Source organism: Xiphias gladius, chromosome 19 (assembly GCF_016859285.1).
Source record: "Xiphias gladius isolate SHS-SW01 ecotype Sanya breed wild chromosome 19, ASM1685928v1, whole genome shotgun sequence".
Lineage (NCBI taxonomy): Eukaryota > Metazoa > Chordata > Actinopteri > Istiophoriformes > Xiphiidae > Xiphias > Xiphias gladius.
Window position 1 is genome coordinate 21,414,963 of NC_053418.1, and position 14,766 is coordinate 21,429,728.

Consider the following 14,766-nt stretch of genomic DNA (forward strand, 5'->3'; position numbering starts at 1 on the left):
AAATTAACACTTTATGTCTAATTTGTTTAATCCTTACACAAACCAAAGTGTAAAAACGACACGTTTGACCCTGCTTTCAGTCTTTGTGCTAAGCTATTGTAAGCTAATTTCATGTTTACTGTACAGACATAAGAGCTGTATCAAACTTTAATTTTGGACTTTGTCACTGTTGAAAACATTGTTAGCGTTTACAGGCAAAATATGCGTTGTGCCTCCTTTTGCCGCTGCTTTATTCATTTTTATCCAAATGTAATGTTTGTTTACACACCGCTATTCTTTCATGCACCAAAGACCATTTTAGATAAGACAAGCTATTTCTGAACAATGTACTGATACTGCTTTACTACACTCTTTCCCTCGACTGAGAAAAAAGACAGTAGCACTGTACCTCCATTACATCCTCATAAAAATAATGAAACTCTGAATCTAGCGGCTCACCCTGCTTTCCAGCAACACTACATTTGAACTGTATGTCGACAAAGCAACAAAGTCATCACTATCTACAGCGAGAGCTTGCATTATGCTGATGAATGGAGAGCCCTGCCAGATTACTTGATTTGATAAGCAGTACAACCCATCGGTAACATAATACATCACAAATTGTTTTGTCAACAATTTATGATACCATTTATCAAATGACCATCGCAGTGGGCTGAGTTATGGTGTCATAGCTGGCATAATGTCAATACTCAAGCTGAGTTGAGGGCAGTCTGGCCACATTGATTTAGACACGCTCCACTCTGACCTCTTCAGAGATTTTCTCTTCATTACCAGACAAATTGATGTTGAAGTGAGAAAAAAGTTGTAAAATTTAATGTTTAAACCTTTACAATTAAATATATGAAGGAGATAAAGTGAGCGAGATCAAGTCCAGAGGCGGTGTTGTGTATGCCTGCTGCAGTTTGATGAAGACTTCAGATTCACGAAATGGGCACATGGTTTAGCTTTAAGTTTAAAATTTGACTTAAAAAATTAAGCAGCTTGTGCTCAAAAGAAGTTAACAATAAAATATCCAATTCAAAACTATTTGATAGTGATGACTTGTATGAAAATCTTCAATTTCTTCTAAAGACTTTTACATCTGTCCATCAATTTGCTAGCAGCTGATCCACATCAGTATTCACAGTGTCATCCGACATCCCTTTCATCACCGACTTCCTCCAGTTTTTTGATACACAAATCCTAGAAATCTGTCGAATGAATGAGAAATTTGCAATGAAAGCACTGCAATTACGGTCTGATTTTATTCTGCTCCTGAGAATCAATTTGGTGCAGCCTGGATGACAATTAAAATGTAAGGCCTTAAAATGCCTCCCCAAGTCCGCTTCTCCGGTATTGACCAGAATATATGGCCCATGTCCAAGCCACCACCACTCGCTGGCCAATCTTAAAGGTTACTGCAACCACTACATGTACCCACATTAACAGGACACTCACCTCTCTGGGTTTATGGCCTGTGTAATAATTTTAACCAAAGAGAGAAGTGCTTTCAATGGAGACAGTATCAGCGAGAGAGTTGAGGGAGGACAAGTATAGTATGATTGATCGTGGTGAGCAGTGTAGCTGTGTAGCTCTCAACCCCCCCTCCCGATTACTGCCTGCTCCTGATCTCTCACATCTGTCTTGACTTCCTAAACGAATAGATTCCTTATATATAATACTCTTGGGATTAAAACTTTATCAAAAGGTTGACTTTTTAAGGAATATCCTGCTTTGTATTAAGGCAGTAACAATCATGCATGAGGTGTCCAGTGTGGCCAGAGTGGGACACTAAGCGGCTCCAAAGGAGTGTATTGATTAAGGACATTTAGATAGTAGTAGTTTTGGGGGTTTAAACTGTGTCTTTTGTATGTTCATTGCTGCGATTTACAGACTACTAACAAATTGCAAAGTCGCTGGCTAAATTTACTCCTGTCCCACAAACATGGTAGAGGTGTATCAACTCTCTATTTGTGCATTTAACATTCTTAACAGTTTATTAGTTTGCCTCCCACATTAACACTTGAAGTGATTTAATAACCACAGAGGGAGTTAACAACACTCATTAGCAGACACCAATTTTCTGCATAGTTATATACCTTTCTAATACGCTATTGTATGTGCGGTCAGTGGTGGAATGGTTAAGATTTTACATACAAAACAAGGGACCAGCTCATAAGATATGACACGTTGCCGTAGATTAAACTACTCAACAGTATATAAAGTGTTTAAAATGTGCTCCTCCGCCACCAGTTACAACAGTAAAATGCTTATTATAGATTTATGCATCAGTACAAATTATTCAGTAATGTAATATATAATAATTTTGCCATTCTGATGCATAATGAGTACTTTTACTCTGGATACTTTATGTACATTTCCTGATAATAGTCCTGAATGCAAGAATTGTACCTGTAATGAAGTGTTTTTTACAATCAGGCATTGCTACTTTTTCTTAAATTAAGGATCAGAATGCTTCTTCCACCACGGTCTGCAGTACACAACACCTGATATTTGGAACATCTGAATATCAGCCCTGACCCATACATCAGAATTTTCAAAGGCACCATTGGTTTGAATATTACTTTACTACACGAAACCAAGGAGCAGAATCAACTCATGTTCATGCTACCTCTCGGGCTTTCGCGTGTGTAACCGTAATGAAGACAAAGTGCGTGCATACCAGCGACAAATACCAGGAAATAAATAAGAATAAAGTATCCAAACCAAATGAAAGACTGTTCATAATTGGGTTAGTAATGTCTCTGGCACCGTCTGCTCGGTCATTTCCTCCAATCTCCCCGAGCAACAGGGGATCATACAGGCGACATTCAGACCAGAAGGTATCTCGCTGCCGTGTGACAGGCTACCGTCAGCAGGCTACAGCATTCTTTCACCGTCTTCCAAACCAAATCTGATTCCAGGAAGCTTAGAGAAAAGACGAGCATCATCTTCAGATGTAATACAAGCAGCAATTTCACAAATCTTTTCATGATTTGTGACCCCTTTGTGGACAGCAAAATTGTGAAATCATGCACCCATAACTTCTCACTTAATCTGTATTACTCTCATCACAACAGAGCAAGCCACTCTATCAGTAAATGCTAATCTCCTAATTAACAAGCTAATTAGGCAATTACAGCTTTGCAGAAGGATGCCTAAATGAAATATGACAACACAGTCACTTTCTACAGCACCTGTGGGTCTTTTCAGATGTCACAATGAGAAGCATGATGACAAAGTGTTGTCTCTACACTCATAGGTGCTTATTTCTATGCCTTGGTTAGCTCATTTGTAAAAATACTGTCATTTTATTTAACCTAATGTACAGTACATGTGGAGATAACTTGTCAAATTACATGTAAATGATTTCTCTTCAAAGAATCTGACCTGCAGCATTTTTAGGACTTTTTTTTTTTTTTTTTTGTACAGCAGTATGATTTTAAAAATGAAGTGTGCAGAAAACAGTGGATAGCTCAACCCCTTGGTTGTGTAAACATGGTTTTGTGAACTAGTAGCACCACAGTGTCTTACTGTAAGGAGCTGTCACATACGGAAATGAATTATGTTGACATATGGCTGAAAACGACGGTGAATAGGCCTGCTATGCAATGCAATGAAGAATCATGCACTGCAACAGAGGAGAGGAGCCGGAGCTGTACCTTTGAGCCCTTCCTGACAGGTATGTAGTGTGACTTGACAGCTCAGTATTTCAATGATAAATGCAGTAGTCCTGGGACTCCCATTCACTAAACTCAAGAGTGTGTTGCTCCGATGCTTCAAGGTCAAATGAATGAGCACAACCACACAGACCACTAAGGACAATCTATATGTTTTTCCACATATTGAAATCTTGTGATATCAAGATTTCTAACTTAAGAATTTAACACATGCAAACATGGAAACTTGAAGATATTTCTACATTAGTGATTTCCTCAAGTTGCCTTATGATGAATAACTGAATACTTAAATTGTAATGTACAATGAAGAGATGTTTTTATGAGTAAAACAAAATCTATTCATTTATTTGCATATAGTCCTATATTGAATTAAATGTACCGAAATAAATGTTATCTATCATTTATTCCGGGATACCTTTTGACTCATCCTCAGTTCCTGGACTGCAAATTGAAAAAGCAGACAAGTAACAGCAGGGTGATTCTATTCATTGTCTAGTTAGATAACCAAAAGCTGCACACAGTAATTTGAAGTAATGACTCACTGTATCGTGACTTCAGTTGAACTTCTTTAGGTAAAAGTCGCTTCCTTTCCTGAAGAAAAAGCCGGTCTCTCAGTTCTGACTCATGACAATGATTCACTTCCGAGCACCAGGTAGTCTATGATCTATCCGCCACTTTGCACTGACCGATAAGAACATATTATTTTAATGGGTACACTTAACTCCGTATTCTTAAGAGTTTGTACTAATGACTAACAAATAGTGACATTTAATAGAAATGAATGAAAATTTAATTTTATTATTAACTGCGTGTCTCGCAAATGGACATTTTGTCCGTTTGATCTTTACCCAGAAAAGTGAGTTAAAGTCTAAAGGCATTGTGTAACATCACTGTCAAAACACTGTATACCTTGTAATAATTACCCAAAACAATTAAAACCAAGAGCTTCCCTATCAGAGATGTTTTTGGTATTTATCAAATTTAAACCCACACCTTCCATAAAATCCGGAGCTCCCTGACACAAAGATGATGCACTACTTGTCATCCTGCAATAGTTTTTTTCTTTTTACTTATTAATTTTCTTGAAAAGGATAAACATAAAGTGTTGCAAGTATTTTTTCAGATGTCTTCGACTAATTTCACAGTCCTATCAAATTTTTTTTAAGCTCCCTTTGTGTTTTCGAGCTGCCAGTGATGCCCAACACCCGATGACGACGGTTTGTCTTTGCTGATGGTATTTTTAATCGCGTTAAAAATCTGTAAGCACTGATCACCAGGAATTCTACACGGTGCCTTTCAAAGTGAAAACAATACACCCTTGCGTGTTAAATACATTTTGTGTACTATAATCATCCATAATGGTTATTTTGGCTGCTGGAGAACATAATATCTTATGTGAGCAAACAGCACTGTGCAAAAAGAATCCGACTTGTCGCTGATGTTGACTTTGTGACTTAATGCCATGGTCATCATCAGACCCAAACAAACAAAACCCATCTGTCAAAAGTTCACCATCAAGGCTTTCTATTGCACGGGTCCTCCCTTAAAAGACATGCTTTCTTTCCATGACACTCCAATGTAGGAAAATGCAACCTGCCTCTAAGACCCAACACTCTTTGTTCCTGCACGGTTACCATGAAATACCCATAAAATGAAGGCAAACCCCTGTTTTTCCCCCCTTTTCTCTCCAAATCCACGATCGAGATGCTTATTGTAGAGTTGCACAGTACATTCGCTGCCTTGCATCCAGCTCAACAACTTGTCTGCTGCCATAGCAACTGCGGAGGAGCACAGAGCAGCGCCGCCTGCTTGTGCAATGGATGTCACTCGTAGCAACGGCCAATCAGAAGTTTCCATCCTTTTGTACCAGCAGTGCGAAGATGGAGGGATGGAGTGGGTGGGCTTTCGCCATCATGCATCTGCCAGTAATAGGACACACGGATCGTCAGTCTTCGTTATTCTCGCCTGGGATTGGTCGAGGAGCGTGACTTTCCAATAATATAAACATGTCTACTGCTCGCCTGGCTTGAACCAAGGCTTACAAGGGACTGTGCAGTTCTACATCAAACTGTATAAAAACTCTCATTATGTATTTGCCTGTGTTATTGCAGGGCTAAATCTCTATCATTGCTCGAGAATATGCACATAGCTGCACGTGCACGCGTGAGGAAACGAGGATACCCTGCTGCCGCGGCTGCTGCAAGAAAGAGAGAGGGGACCCTGCCGTGCTTTCATCATTATAATCACCATCCTAAGTACTAGCTCTTAACATTTTGTTTTTCGGTGTTCAGGCGAGAAGTGACAAGAATATAGACCCCTCCTCTGCAGGGCGGAGCGTGCATTTTCATTTCGTATTTTGTATTTTTTTTTTCTTCTTCTTCTTTTTTTTTTTCTAGCCCCGTTTCCCTGCTCTGACACGTCTGCACTGAGTGAGTGGCATTGGCACGCTGTCAATCGCTCACTACCGCTGCCATCAAACAACATAAAACACACACAGGCAGAGGCTGGAGCTCATAAATTTCAGCAGGGCAAGATATTTTTTGCGCATCGCCTTTATACAGCGTTGTATCCTAATTAATTTCTTCTCGCTGTTGCTTTTTTTCTAAACAGAAATCTCCCAACTTTTTGTACATTTCATATTTTTTTATAGTCACATTTGGACACCTAATGCACCAGATTGTGTAGTGTTTTTAAAAAAAAAAAAAAAAAATACTGTCAGTTGTCGCGGGAGTCATTTCTGCACATTTATAGTTGGCAACACCTGCAAGGCTAAGATTTTTTTTTTTTTTTTTTTTTTTGATTTGTTTACACGTTTCCACATTGGATATTTTTGTTGCCGGTGCTTCACGAGGAGGATTTGGACATTTTGGAGAGGAAATGCGACGGGAATCCCATGAAGAGCGCTAATAAATGAGAGATCACCAAGGAGCGTTTGTGTCCGTACCACCCGTCAAATCCCAGAGAAAAGACAGATAGGCATGAGGATTCGTGCGGGATACGATGGACCTTCAGTTTTGACAAAGAAGTTTTAAGAAGAAGAAAGAAAGATTTATGCATTTTTCTACAAACACAGGCACGCTTTTTGGCACTTTGGACCGCGCGTAAAAAAAGCCGGAGGACAGCGAGAACTTGGACACAAGATTCACGCTAAAACATCACAGCTAGTCTTCATTGAAAAAAACAAACAAACAACAACAACAAAAAACAAACAAACAAGAAAACATATCGCTAAATCGCCGAAGAACCCCACAGCTGTGCATCCCTCCAGTCTGCGGCACATGTTGTAGCCGATTTCGTATATGAGTTTTTCAATTTGTGTGGCTCAGTGCACAGACTCTTTAGCGGCTACTATGGACGATCAAGCCCGGATCATGCAGTCGATCGGCGGTGTCAGTCTGGCTGGCCACTCGGTGCAAGGAGGCATGGCACTGCCGCCTCCACATGGACACGATGGGACGGACGGAGACGGAAGAAAACAAGACATTGGTGACATTCTCCATCAAATAATGACCATAACTGATCAGAGTCTGGACGAAGCGCAAGCAAAGTTGGTTGATTTATATGTTTTATTAAGTTCGCCCCCCCCCCCAAAAAAAAAAAAAAAATCCCCAAAACGCTGAACGCATCATTATTGAGTTGTGGCCCGCTTAATTTAACTCCCCCGTGCATAACAATAGAATGGAGTGGCTTTAATGGTAATCTTACATTGAGGTGTATTTATTGCCTCACCAAGGTTTAACACACGAGAAAGTTGTCACTGAGGGAACAACAGCTGTTTTATCTAGGAGCTGCCTGTAAGCCAGCGTGAAACTGAGAGAGGTCGTGTTCAAAAAGTTTATGTGCACACACGTCCTATAGTAAATGTTCATACATCTGCAGAACTATAGGTTAACTGGTGCTGAAAAAAGAAAATTAATGCCAGTAAGCTCATTCTATAAATCAATTGTCAGTAGGGATTTTATTTCTAATGGAGTATTAATAGCCTATTAATCTAATTAAAAAAACAGATACATTCTTTTTTGACTTTGTGCAAATACTATTCTGTCTTATAGCAAACTGAGAGACTTGTGTGTTGGAACATTGCAAGTCATGACATAGGGACAACTAAACTTAATATCTTAAAAAAATCAATTTACTTGTTAATGTCTAACGTGATTTATCAGTGAACTTATTTCAGTATTTTATCTTGTCTTATACTGAAACAGGAAACATGGACTGAACTGTCACAGAATGAAACCAGCACTCTTCAGCGTTCTCTGTGAAATCAAAGAAAAGACAGGTAAGATTTTTGTGTAAAACAAAAATGCTTTAAAATCATTTTAAATAAAAATAGCATTGGAGCCTCAATACAATAGCACACAGACATTGATCCCAGTGATCGGATGGCAGCCTGCATCCAGGTTACCAGGGGACCTCTGCCCAAATTAATCAACCACTTTTTTAAATATGTCATTGTGCCACAAAGAAAACGGTGCTGTTGTGGCAGCAGAGGTAGATTGCCCCCCCCCTCCTCACTGAAGATGCTCGTGTTTCATCTTTTCCAGCCCTGGTTGCTTGGATTTAAACACAATGTACACTCCAGCTTCCACCGTCACTACCCTGGCACTGAACAGGATGGGGAAATCCCGTGGCATATGCTCTACATAGCTGAGATCACACAGAATTCATGCTTTATAACCTTCCAACAATTTCCACGTTTTCAACATTATGAAGGCAACTACACTCTCAGTCAGTAATTGTACTGCAGTTGCATGCAGACTCCTTTCCTACAAATGTGGGCAGTTGATCCCGGTACAATGAAAATACTAGAATCAGCTTTTAGAAAATTTTTTGAAAAAAACAAAACAAAACTTTGAAAAAAACAATAACTTTTCTGGCATATTGAGCAGTAGGTCTCTATAAGCATCGAGTCTGCAGATTTCTGTGACCAGAGTAGAAAACTGGCTGTGTGTATGCGCACATATAAACATATATACGAGAGACAGCTGAAATTCTAGCTGATGTTTTCATGTCTTATAATTTTTCTTATAGCTCAAACTTTGCTATAATATATGTATATTTTTTTTTTTTTTTTAAGTCACCTTTGTGCAGACAGATTGCTGATTCTACACTTTCCGATAATGTTTACGGGGTATATAATAAACTGCATCCCTTTAAATTCTTTAGTGAGGACATAATTGATTTTTAGTGATAACAGCTTTGTACAGACCATGTTTATTATGCCTTATATTAGGTCATTGTTTTGTTCTTGAAACTATTGAACAGATGCTTCAAATATTCAAACTATTGTACATCACTGTTTATTTTCCAAGTGATATGTACATTTCTCAGTCAAAGAAAAAAATAAGAATAGTAGAAGAAAATAATGCTGTGGGTTTAGTGTAATTTAGCAGACCTGAAGCCTTGTCAGATTTGTGACCTTTGTGCAGTTTATGAGGAAATTGGCTTCGGGGAGATCATAAAAGTTTATGAACTTCCCCAATGCAGGTGGTGTCCACAGGGGCAGGCAGAGGGTCCACAGCCTAGCTTAGGTGCTCTGCTAGACTGTGCAGAGCTACCGTGTTTTTGTGCCTGTTGAGCTTAGACAGTGAAAGAGATAGAAAAACCGAGGATGTAGATCACACATCTCACAAGATTCCAGCTTTTATTTTGTATGCGATCACTGATTTAATGTGAAGGGGTTTCCAGTACAGAAGCATTGCTGCATCTGTTGAACCTCAGTGAAAAAAATGATCAGATAAGTGATTTTATTTTCAATCTTAAGTTATATTAAGATCCTGTTCCAATGAAAAAAAATATTTTAAAAATCAATATGTGTTCATGTTTGAAAGAGTGCAAGTGCCTGGAAATAAGTTTTTGTGAAAGAGAGATGAGACAGAGAGAGAAGAGGGACAACAAGCATGTGTGTGTGCGTGTGTTTGTGTGTGTGTGCGTGCGTGCGTGCGTGTGTGTGTGTGTGTGTGTGTGTGTGTATGTGTGCATGGTTAACCTGTGGTTTAGAGTCACAGCCTCCCCCTCTTAGCCATTGACAGAGCTCAGCTGGTCTGGTGGCCTTGCTGACTGGTCTGTTTTTCCAGCACACAGTGAGCCTTTCACTGGCTCCTGTAGCACCGTTCACAGGGCTTCCTTGGCCCTTTCATGTCTGTTCAGATGGCACAGGGGCTGCTGTCTTTTAGCCATGGGATCCACTGTTGGCTGAAAATGACTTTTAATAATAAATCTGAAAGCAGTCCAAGAATCATCGGTGTAATTACTGCGCACATGTATCATGTTATCAGGACTTATTGTCTAGTGCGCAGATGAATACCGAGTCTAAGGTTTGGCTTCAAAGCTTTGGATGTGTTTATGTTAAAAGTATTATTTTGTGATAAGAGCAGAGACAAAATCAAAGTGGTGAGAATGATCTTAATCTTGATTTTAGTAGTTTTTTGTAGAGGAGAGGTAAAGGAGTGCATTTGCTAGCACTGCCAAGATATTTTGAAGACTTTTCAGGGTGTTTAGAAGTTTCTGGCACTCTTCTTACTGTTATTATAGAGCTACAGCATATTTCTGCATTGCTAATGCCCTCGAAGTATTAATTCACTTTGATATGCTAATTAGAGAGCATTATGCAAGAAATGAGATTAAATGGCAGCATGAAGTCATTTGCCTGTCACTAAATTGAGTGTTTTTAGCAGGAGGGTTTTTTTCCCCAGATTTTCATGGTTTTGCATTTAGATAAACTAAATGTGAGATTGGGTTGGCAAGTGGTCTTCTTTGTCCTACAGTGTGTAATGATTTTCTTTCGGTGCATACATAAAAAATGTCAGTTAAAATGTTTTATTCTCTCAGGCCTCTAACTGTCTCAGGACAAAGGACACGTTCACGTGGTATCTTTTTACCTGTAGGCTGCATAAGAAGACAATGAACTCATTGAGTGAGAATTGCCTGTGATTCAGATGAGATTTGCAGTTATTCCTCTGTGCTGGGTTCGTTTTTTCCTGCTGGCTACTCCCTTGTCTTGCGCTCATGCTTGGAAGAAGGGCTCACAGCAGCAGCAGCAGCGGGAGCGGCAAGAATAACAAAGGTGAAAGATTACCTCCATATGGTATTTCTGACCAGGAAAAGAGAGGTTCTGTAGCAGGACTCCTCTTTGAAGTGAGGTTTAATCAATAGAAAGAGATTACAGAAAACTATTACAGGCTAAATCACGGAGTGCCACAGAGAGGCTTAGACCTCTCCACAGCTCTCTCAGCTGCATGGCGCTTCTTTTGGCTGCGTATTGACTTGTTGTTTTCCTGACCTTTGACTCATCAGGTTCAGTAACGGGGGGTCTGGAGAGGTAGGGGAGGGAGGGAGAGAGTGTGGCAGATTCAGGCTGATAAATGCTCCGATCCAGTGTTTAAAGCAGTGGATTAGGGAGGGACTACACTCACAGTCTGAGCCAATGTCGGCGTTGTGTTGCACATATTTGATTTGGCTTCGGAAAACCGTTCAACATGCTTTCATCTTTGTTTATAGGTTCGCCTATGTTATATGTAATGTTCAGCTAGGAAAGACTGTGTTAACTAAATACAGTTCAGGATGAGCCTGTAATTAACCACATTCAAGGCTGACTAAAAGCATTACCTGGAGTAAATAGAGTTAGGACTGAGGAGGTAAGCATTTCTGAAATCTACAGGGAACATTAATTTCAATGTTCCCTGACAAAGTTAATGAGCCTTCTCATTCCAATTGGGTTATTATTATTAATACCAATTTCTTATTATTATTATTTATATTATAATTATTATTATTGTTATTATTATAGCAGCTGCAGCCAAAATAAAAGAGTCCTTCTCATAAGCCAGAAAACAAGAATATATTTTATTTGACTATATTTTTCTACCTTATGGGTTTTCTTTGTGCTGAAAAAGCTCCAGTAAATGCATGACAGAGAGCAGAAAGCTATTCAGCAGGAGAGACAATTGACTTTGGCTGCTTTTTGTCTCAAAGAGCCCCAGTGATGCGGCTGCAGTGACTAGATAGTGTTGTGCCGAATGGCTCGCGCACAGCTGGGTCCCTCACTGGCTCAATGGCAGGGCCACTACTGCTTCCTTCTCTAAAGCACGAGGGGCACCGGGGAAGATGCGGTTATTATCTAAGTAGCTCCCAAATACCCTCCGTTTCCCCATCAGCAAAGATGAGAAGAAAGAGAGCCAGACAAACAGGAAAGGGGAAAAACAAAGAGTGTATATAATCATTTTTGTTAGAAGGGTTAATGCTGTTGTGCTGTGGAGGTAGATGCCACTGCACCGGGGCTGCCTGGTATCTGCACGTACGGCTCCTCAAATCCGTTTTCTTCTACGATCATTCAGTGCTGTCCCTCCATCTGCACACACGAGCACCCATCTTGCACATGTCTCCCTCGCTCCCCCTCCATCGCTCCAAGCGTTTTCTGCGGGCTCCTGCGCGATCAACAGCTCATAATTGTTTTTTGCACATACGTTATGCAAATGAGTCTTTATGGCAACTGGCATAACAATTAGCATCCTCCAACAATATTTTAGTAGGTTAATTGCGAAATTTCTGAATTGTACATCTGAGTTGTTAATTAGGCATGACAGAGGTGGTGAAATAGTTATCTTCAGGCGGTGGCAGCCAGCAGAGGCTGCTTTGGATGCAAAAAGGAAGGATTGATTGAAATTAGTTTACAGCAGTAGGAACGTGGCTGTTGGAGACACTTGCATTGCCCTTTTTTCTTTTTGTGGCATCTGTTTGTTGCTGTATGTAAAAATATAAACCTGAAGCAGACAGGGAGAAGCTAGTTCAAAGGATACCTGAAATGTTGAATAGAGATATGAATGATACAGTTTGTTGTCTTGTCAGCATGACTTAACAAGGATTAAAATAATAAAAAAAAAAAGCACCCCTGGGGCTGTGTTGTTGTCATAACTGTAAAAGACCTTTGACCTGGCACACATAGTTAAACCAAATTTTTCTTTTTTTAGGAGTTGCATAATGGAGTTTTTACTGCTTTAAATAAAGTTAATGCAAAAAACAAGCACTTTCAATATTTTACTTTTTCTATTTTATCAGGCAAAAATACTAAAAAGCTAAATTTGGCTTCCTTAGTAATTTTTGGTACCAAAAAAGCTGAGAACCTGCGTTAATGAAACACACACTTGCAAAAAAATAATTGGCTTCTAATGTGCTTATGAATGTTTTGAATTAGAGCGTATTTTGCTAATGGTTTCAGCTTTCATCTCTATTTATTTATTTTTCTCTATTTATTAACAGATAAAAAAAAAAAAGAGATTTTTCTTTTAACATGAACTTCTCCCTGACTCTCCTGTGTCATGACGTTCATTACCGTGTCAATGGATGGCCGAGTCTATGTAACTCCATAGAGCTAGTTACTAGTGTAAAAAGGGTTACAGTGAAAGACTGGTGCAAAGCAAGTCCTCTCCCTCAGTAATGACTCTGCTATTTATAGGTCTCTATTTCATTAGCTCTAGTGTTTCAGGGAAGAGTTTTCCTCATGGGACAAAAGACACCGTGATGTTCATTTACTCTGTACACATTACATGTGGACAACTAAATGACCTATCATTTGTGAGTGCCAGACACTGAAAACAATCTGGCTTTTGTCACTATTTTTGCTTTTGCTCAAGTAACCATTTCTTTATTTAATCTTTTTGAAAGACAAACTGTCACTTAAAAATTTTGTAGGCAGTTAAATGCCTGTATTTTAGACTGAGTGTGTGTGTGTGTGTGTGTATGTGAGGAGGTATTACACCTACAGGTGAAGGATTTCTGTAGATATGGAGGAATTAGAAGTAGAAGTCAGTAAATGCACACATTTTAAATCTCACTTGTAAAATTTTGACACTTCGGCAGTCTGTAGCTTGTTGCTTGATAAAGATAGAATGCTACATTTTTGTCACCTCTCTTTTCTTTACACAAGATTTTTTTCCAAAAACAGAAAAAAAGAAATCTCAGCTCTTTTCCTTATTTGCAAGCTTGAAAATGAGGCCCCTCTTCCCATTGTTCCATATGCCATTGTTCCACATGTTTCATACATTAGAATGATATATTGAAGGCAGAAATGGGAAAAAGACTGCAATGCAATGAAATTTTAATCAGCGTCTTCTGCTGCTTTAATAAGGCAAATAATTCTTATTGGCTGCTGTGTTAAGATTTCTAATATTTAATTCATAACAAACCTTGCATTATTCTGCTTTAGCCCTAAGACAAGCTCCACTCTGCTGCCTGCCAAAAGACAACTATGGGGAAAAAGAGATGTAAAAGGAAGTGCAGACTGAGCATTTTTCTTATCAGTTGTGGCATAATACTATCACATAAATATCACATTTAAATAATTGTGTTACTGGAGCTAATGACAGAGAAACTAGACTACCACCTGAAATTGAACCTGAAATTCCTTTTTTTGTAATTTTGTCAGGAGTCAGTATGACCATTCACTAAGCATACTATCTCTTTATTTTCTTAAGTCCTTGAAGTTAATTTTTGTGTCTGGAGTAATGGAAAGATGGCGAAGGGCCAGCAGCTAGGTGCTGGCTCATGTTACAGTGAAACGGCGGGCCCTGTTTTCGTCTCTCAGTGAAATGGCTTAATTGGTGTCAGAGCCCCAGGGATAAAGGCCTCTTGCTCTGAAACACAGCCACACAGTTCCTGTCTTCCCTCAAACCAGGAGGAACGGCCGGCGTCTGCTGGTGAATGAGGACTAAGCCGTGGCATAACAATACCAAATGATGTTTGGGATGACAGAAATTAATATGCGCTTGCTCCCAGAAAGCTATGATTAATGACGGCGAGCAGGGGAATGCTGTCCCTCCTTTTGCTCCTCTTTGATGGGGATTGAAAAGCATAAAAAAAAAAAAGGCTGGTTTCTCCTCTCTTTAGAAAGGGGAGGTCAACCAGAGTACATTACTGCTATTCCTCTCTTGCTTTTTCCTCAAGCAGGAGGCAGGAAAGGACTGAGTGCTTGTGATGAATTTTGGAATGATTCACTAACATTGTGAGCCAGTGTACTGTCCCATGGCATGTAGCTCAAAGAGACACTTACCTGTATACCTTTGCAAAGAGATTCACCCACTGCCTGGAATTTTAACTATAATAATTAAAT

General features: G+C 39.4%; 1 protein-coding gene across 1 annotated transcript in view; it reads left to right on the plus strand.

Moving 5' to 3' along the window:
- Positions 1 to 6,994: 6,994 nt before the first annotated feature.
- pbx3b (pre-B-cell leukemia homeobox 3b) overlaps positions 6,995 to 14,766 on the plus strand; it is a 56,147-nt gene continuing 48,375 nt past the window's right edge. Inside the window, exons 1-2 of the mRNA XM_040155767.1 lie at positions 6,995 to 7,206; positions 7,865 to 7,938. Coding sequence (XP_040011701.1) covers positions 7,010 to 7,206; positions 7,865 to 7,938 — 271 coding nt within the window. The 5' untranslated portion in view covers positions 6,995 to 7,009. The remainder of the gene's footprint in view (positions 7,207 to 7,864; positions 7,939 to 14,766) is intronic.